This window comes from Austrofundulus limnaeus, unplaced genomic scaffold (assembly GCF_001266775.1).
Source record: "Austrofundulus limnaeus strain Quisiro unplaced genomic scaffold, Austrofundulus_limnaeus-1.0 Scaffold161, whole genome shotgun sequence".
In the NCBI taxonomy this organism is placed as follows: Eukaryota; Metazoa; Chordata; class Actinopteri; order Cyprinodontiformes; family Rivulidae; genus Austrofundulus; species Austrofundulus limnaeus.
The window spans coordinates 282856-289252 of record NW_013952563.1 but is presented as its reverse complement, the minus strand read 5'-3'; the positions used below and the strand labels follow the sequence as shown (position 1 = coordinate 289252).

At 36.7% G+C, this 6397-nt stretch overlaps 1 protein-coding gene across 1 annotated transcript; it reads right to left on the bottom strand.

The window, feature by feature from the left end:
- Window positions 1-543: 543 nt before the first annotated feature.
- Window positions 544-2739, bottom strand: LOC106523603 (pro-opiomelanocortin). Its single transcript, XM_014017088.1, has 3 exons — window positions 2021-2739; window positions 1642-1759; window positions 544-1079 (listed from the first exon to the last, which is right to left on the bottom strand). Exons 2-3 carry the CDS (start codon window positions 1756-1758, stop codon window positions 576-578), a joined length of 621 nt encoding a protein of 206 aa, XP_013872542.1. The 5' UTR covers window position 1759; window positions 2021-2739; the 3' UTR covers window positions 544-575.
- Between the last annotated feature and the right edge of the window lie 3658 nt (window positions 2740-6397).

Below are 6397 nucleotides of genomic sequence, written 5' to 3'. Positions count from 1 at the left end.
GTTTTTTTATTTTTTGTCTAAATGTCTGAAAGAAACGTTGATAATTCCCACAAGCTACATGTCAGTGCTGCCCTCTTGTGTCAACACACGTGGTCTGGTGATTTTATCTCTTATAAATCCTCTTCTGTATTAATTACCAGTAAATCAAAATGACTCCAGAGAATTAAAATATTTGTTTAATGCATTTAATACAAACCAAACAACTGTATTTGTTGCTAAAMCCAGCTGCAGGTTTAATGTGTCACCTCTGGTTCTTTGTTCACCSGTAAAGTTGAGTAAATTTAGTTGTGGATGTTTGGGGGGGTCATTTTAAAGTCAGTAACTGGTTATAGGACCAGTATGCACTCTAAAAATGAAATGTTGGATTTACTTAACCATGTTATGTGACCTGGTTCCACTTAACTGAGTTGAGTAAATTCAAAGCAACATATGTTCTTTGGCTAAAAAACTCTTATATTGCTTTGAATTTACTCAACTCAGTTAAGTGGAACCAGGTAACATAACATGGTTAAGTAAATCCAACATTTCATTTTTTACAGTGTGTGTGTCCTCCTTCCTTCGCTGCTCTCCTCCTCCTATTCTTCCTTATTGATGACATTTTTAAAAAGCGTGAGCAGAGGCCTCTGGCTGTGTTCRTCCCAGCTCTTCATGAAGCCCCCGTAGCGTTTGCTTGCCATGGGCCGGCCCCCCCAGCGGAAGTGCTTCATCTTGTACGGCGCGTCTTTTCTGTCGTGGAGCTCGTTGGAAAGCTTCTCCGCCTCCTCTTTCGCCACCTTCTCCTCATCCTCGACGGCTGCCGTCTCCCTGGAGAGCTCCCGCCTCCTTGCCTCTCCGGGGAAAAGCTCGGCCGACTCTTCCTCGGCGCCGTTCCCCGGGAGGATCTTGATGGGGCGGCGCTTCCGCCCCAGAGGCTTCCCCCAGCGGAAGTGCTCCATGGAGTAGGAGCGTCTGGCCTGAGGCGTGGAGGTGGAGGAGGGTAAAACGGAAAGCGGGTCTGACGAAGGGAGAGGCTGAAGATGGGCGCTGGCGAGGACGGCGGCCATCTTGTGTAGGTCGGACTGACAGAGCTGGAGACAYTCCTGCAGGAAAAAAAAAAGGAGAAAAAGTTTTAAAGTCCTCATTAAACTAAGGAAACAAGGAGGTAAATATGGAAATTTAGATCAGGGAAAATCTAATCTTTCATTTTTATTCTTTCTGATATAGTTTGTGTCAAAAAGGAAAAAGCTTTTTTTATAGGAAATAAATGACGTAAACATTGAGTTAGGTTAAAAAATGTGATGATACTATGGTTTTACAACATTAAAGTGCTTATAAATGTTACCACTCTCAGCCACGACCACAGCAAATAGCAGTGTGGGGGACAGTTAAATTTAGAGGGTGGGGGGGGGGGGGGCTGGCATTATGCCCACTGACCACCCCTTAGACGTGCCCCTGCTCACACAGACATTTAAAACATTTTAAATTGGTTTACAACCATATTTAAGCTAACTTAAGATTGTCCCAGAAAGCCGCTCTATGATGATGACATCATCCCAACTTGAGCTGAGGACACTAAATGATGCACAAAGTAACAAAAAAAGTGTCTAATTTTGCAAACAGAATCACACCGAATGAGATTTGTTCTCAGATATGTGTGTTTACCTTCATGCTGCCCTCAGAGTGGAGCTCCAGACAGCTGGGATGCTCCCAGCAGTGACTGTGCGCTCCTCTGGCCACGCCCACCACGGCCGCAGCCACCAATAGCAGCACAGGACGCATTCTGATTTAACAAAATAAAAGCCTGTCAGTCCGGTACAATCAGCGACAAATTGAACTGAAATCTTTTGGGTTTTGATATTTTTAAAATAACCTTTGACACATTTTATAATTCATTTATATTTTCAATAAAATGAAAACAAAAGATCTAAATTATCTAAACTCAAAACACAAAATAAGTTTTACAGAGCAAAAGATTTTTTTTTGTTGATGTGAAATGTTTTTATTTAAACAAATATTCAAAATAAGATCAGAAGAAACTCACCCTCTGTCTTTTCTTCCTCTTTCTGCTCTTCTTTTAGTTTTTCTCCCAACAAAGATTTCAGCTGTTGTCTCCACTTGTGTCCCTCTGATCGATCTTTTTTGACTTTATACTCTTACAGACAAGGACACGTAAACAGATGATGACGTTATTACTTCTCTCCATCCTTTTTTCACTCATTCTCCCCAACAATAACCATTTTTTAATGGACAATCAATTAGATGTTCTTATTTTCCATCCATCCAAACCCCACTCGTCTCCTAAAAATATATAACCACATTCGGGAAATATTCTCCAACAGCACAAAAGTCTTAATTAAAGAAAATTRTAAAAGCTACAAAAGTTGTTTTCCCATTTTAATAGCTGGGGCTTTCAAGCTAAAAACAAATAAAAACATTACAGTAACTCAAATTTGTCTTACATATGTGATCACTTTAAATATGTTCCTTAGTACCAATTTATATGAATTTTAAACCAGTTCATTCAGACTTCAGATTAATGTATATAGATTTTATAGTGATTCATATAATATATGCAGATTTTATGCCAGTTTATGTAGATTTAAGACCTATTTATATAGATTATAAACCAAATATCATATGAAAATGTTTGATAATTTTATAAAGATTATAGACCAAATTTAGACTTCACACATTTGCATAAATTATACACTATTTCTTATACATTTTAAACTTATAGCATGAATTTTGGACAATTTCTTAAAGAATTAGGAACAATTTTTATGGATTTTAGCACAGTTTTTATAAACTTTATACAACCTTGTGAGTTGAGGTTATATCATTACGCTTATTTTTTTTCCAGCCAACATCAAAGCATCAGAGATGGACAGATGTGTATTTTATTGCATATTCAGTTTGTATTTGTGGTATTATAAGACTGTTTCAATTGTTTATCCAGTAATGCACTTTAATTGCAACAGCTGATTAAAAGTCCTACAAACAGAGTTTATGCTGTCAGTCAAATATCTTCTAAAGTGTTTAGAGTAAACTCAGATATTCTGCAGATAAGTGGTGACTGAAAACTTAAATGTTTTAGCTCTTTATCACTAATGGAACAACATGAACAGCTCCAGGAGGCAGGCAGGTAAATATAAACCCATTAGTGACTGTCTGACCTTGAAACATTCAGTCCATAACACAGATAAAAGTTTGTAACGGAGGAAATAMGGACAAAACGGAGACGTAAAAAGTCACTTTGACTCAAAATGAAAAAATAATGGATTTTTTTTTCACAAAGTCTTTCAGCTTTTTTTCTTTTTCAGTCTGTGCCTGAAGTTTACAGACTTTTATTTAGCTTTTCTAACATGTTTTAATAGTGTCCTCTATAATGTCCAAGTTCATGTTTATACTTTTAGGAAGTCAGAATCAATCAAACACAAAGCACAGATACTGAACAACAAACAGAGACATGGAGGAAACTGAAATGATACAAAACGTAAACGGACATTAATATTCAAATAATTAATAATAAAATATATGGAATTGCACATTTAAGTGTGACTTTCTGTTTGGGAGTATACAGCGGGTAAAATAAGTATTGAACACGTCACCATTTTTCTCAGTAAATATATTACTAGAGGTGCTAATGACATGAAATTTTCACCAGATGTTGGTAACAACCCAAGTGATCCATACATACAAAGAAATCAAACCATAAATGTCCAGAAATGAAGTTATTTGTAATAATGTGGAATGGCACAGGGAAAAAGTATTGAACACATGAAGAAAGGGAGGTGTAAAAAGGCATGGAAAGCCAAGACACCAGCTGAACTCTCTCAGTAATTAGAAAACAAGCCTGCCCCTTGTCAGTGCAAGTTAATATCAGCTGGTTCAGTCCCAAATGATGGCCAGGTATCACACAAGAACCATCTGATGATGGGTAAAAGTAAAGAGCTCTCTCAAGACCTTCACAACCTTATTGTTGCAAAGCATAATGATGGCATCGGTTACAGAAGAATGTCTAAACTTCTGAAGGTTCCAGTGAGCACTGTTGGGGCCATAATTCAGAAGTGGAAAGAACATTATTTCACCATAAACCGACCACGACCAGGTGCTCCTCACAAGATTTCTGACAGAGGAGTGAAAAGAATTATCAGAAGAGTTGTCCAAGAGCCAAGGACCACTTGTGGAGAACTTCAGAAAGACCTGGAATTAGCAGGTACGWTTGTTTCAAAGAAAACAATAAGTAATGCACTGAACCACCATGGCCTGTATGCACGCTCACCACGCAAGACTCCACTGCTGAAGAAACAGCATGTTGAAGCTCCTTTAAAGTTTGCTGCACAACATTTAAACAAGCCTGTGTAATACTGGGAGAATATAGTCTGGTCAGATGAGACCAACATTGAACTGTTTGGATGCCAGAATACACATCATGTTTGGAGGTCAAATGGYACTGCACATCAGCCCAAAAACACCATACCAACAGTGAAGTTTGGAGGTGGGAACATCATGGTGTGGGGCTGTTTTTCAGCATATGGTACTGGCAAACTTCAAATAATTGAAGGAAGGATGAGTGGAAAAATGTACAGAGACATTCTTGATAAAAATCTGCTTCCATCTACCAGGATGATGAAGATGAAACGTGGCTGGACATTTCAGCAAGACAATGAGCCCAAACACAAAGCCAAGGAAACTCTCAGTTGGTTTCAGAGAAAGAAACTAAAGCTGCTGGAATGGCCCAGCCAATCACCTGACCTGAATCCAACAGAAAATCTATGGAAAGAACTAAAGATCAGAGTTCATAGAAGAGGTCCACGAAACCTTCAAGATTTGAAGACTGTTTGTGTGGAAGAATGGGCCAAAATCACACCTGAGCAATGCATGCCACTAGTTTCTCCATACAGGAGGCGTCTTGAAGCTGTCATTGACAACAAAGGCTTTTGTACAAAGTATTAGATAAATTTCAGTAAGTGTGTTCAATACTTTTTCCCTGTGCCATTCCACATTATTACAAATAACTTCATTTCTGGACATTTATGGTTTGATTTCTTTGTATGTATGGATCACTTGGGTTGTTACCRACATCTGGTGAAAATTTCATGTCATTAGCACCTCTAGTAATATATTTACTGAGAAAAATGGTGACGTGTTCAATACTTATTTTACCMGCTGTACGTGTTTGTTCCAGTTTTATTGACACTCCATCATTTAACACAAATGCTGAGATTTCAGTGCAACAAACAGCTTTGACCCACTTCTTATACTAACCTAGTGATATCATGTTGACTTCCATTAGTTTTTTTAGTTTTTTAATTCATTCATTTTTCAATTTCTTAAAAAAACAAATTCTATGTACAATAAAAATTCAAACCATAAATAAAAGGTGGCAGAGGAAGAAAACAATCTTAGAATATCGGCCCCTTTTCACAAACAATTAAATTTAAACAAAATAGTCTTCAAATAACAAAAAATAAAAATAGAAATAAACAAAGGTTAAACTCAGAACAACTTGTATTAATACACATTATATATGTACATATTTCTCCAGTCTAACTTTTATCATTCTCTTAAACGTACCCATTGCTTTAGCTCTTTTTACGTCATCTTCCAGATTATTCCATAATTTTACTCCTTGAATCGATAAACACCGTTCTCTCAAACTAGTCCGAAACTTAGGTCTCACAAACATTTCTATCCCCTTAAGGTTGTACAAACTCTCTCTTTTAACAAAATTTAACTGAATATTTGAAGGTAATGTGTTTCCATGAGCCCGATACATAATTGATACGATGCTATAATCAACCAAATCATAAAATTTCAATAACTTCAACTGAAGGAACAATGTATTTGATGGGTGACTGTAATACCTTCTTGTAATAAACCTTATGGCTCTTTTTTTGTAAAACAAAAATAGGATTTATAATTGTATTACATTTTCCCCAAAGCTTGATACAATAGATTAAATGTGGAACAATTGTTGCATTATACAGTATAAACAGAGCTTTATCATTGAATAATTTGTTAACTTTTTACAGTCCTGCATTAGATCTGGCTATTGTCGTTCTTAAAAGATTTATGTCAGTTTTTCATCAATGATGACACCAAAGACTGACTCTGCAAAYCTCAACACCATCAATTTTAAATGAACTTTCAATATTACTCTTTCTCTATAATTAGTCTTATCCACGTTTAATGATAATTTGTTAAGTTAATAAGTGATCAGGAACTATTTTTTTTTATTTCCCCATCAGAAACAGTTGTGTTGTTTTAATTTTGTCACTCTGCTGTAACTTGTACTCAGATTACTCTGTGTAATTCATTACCTCTCAGTTGAAAGGCTGCCAATCCTTTTAGCAGATTATTGGGATAGGATGTCATACCCGGTACTGAACCTACGCAAACACACACACACACACAC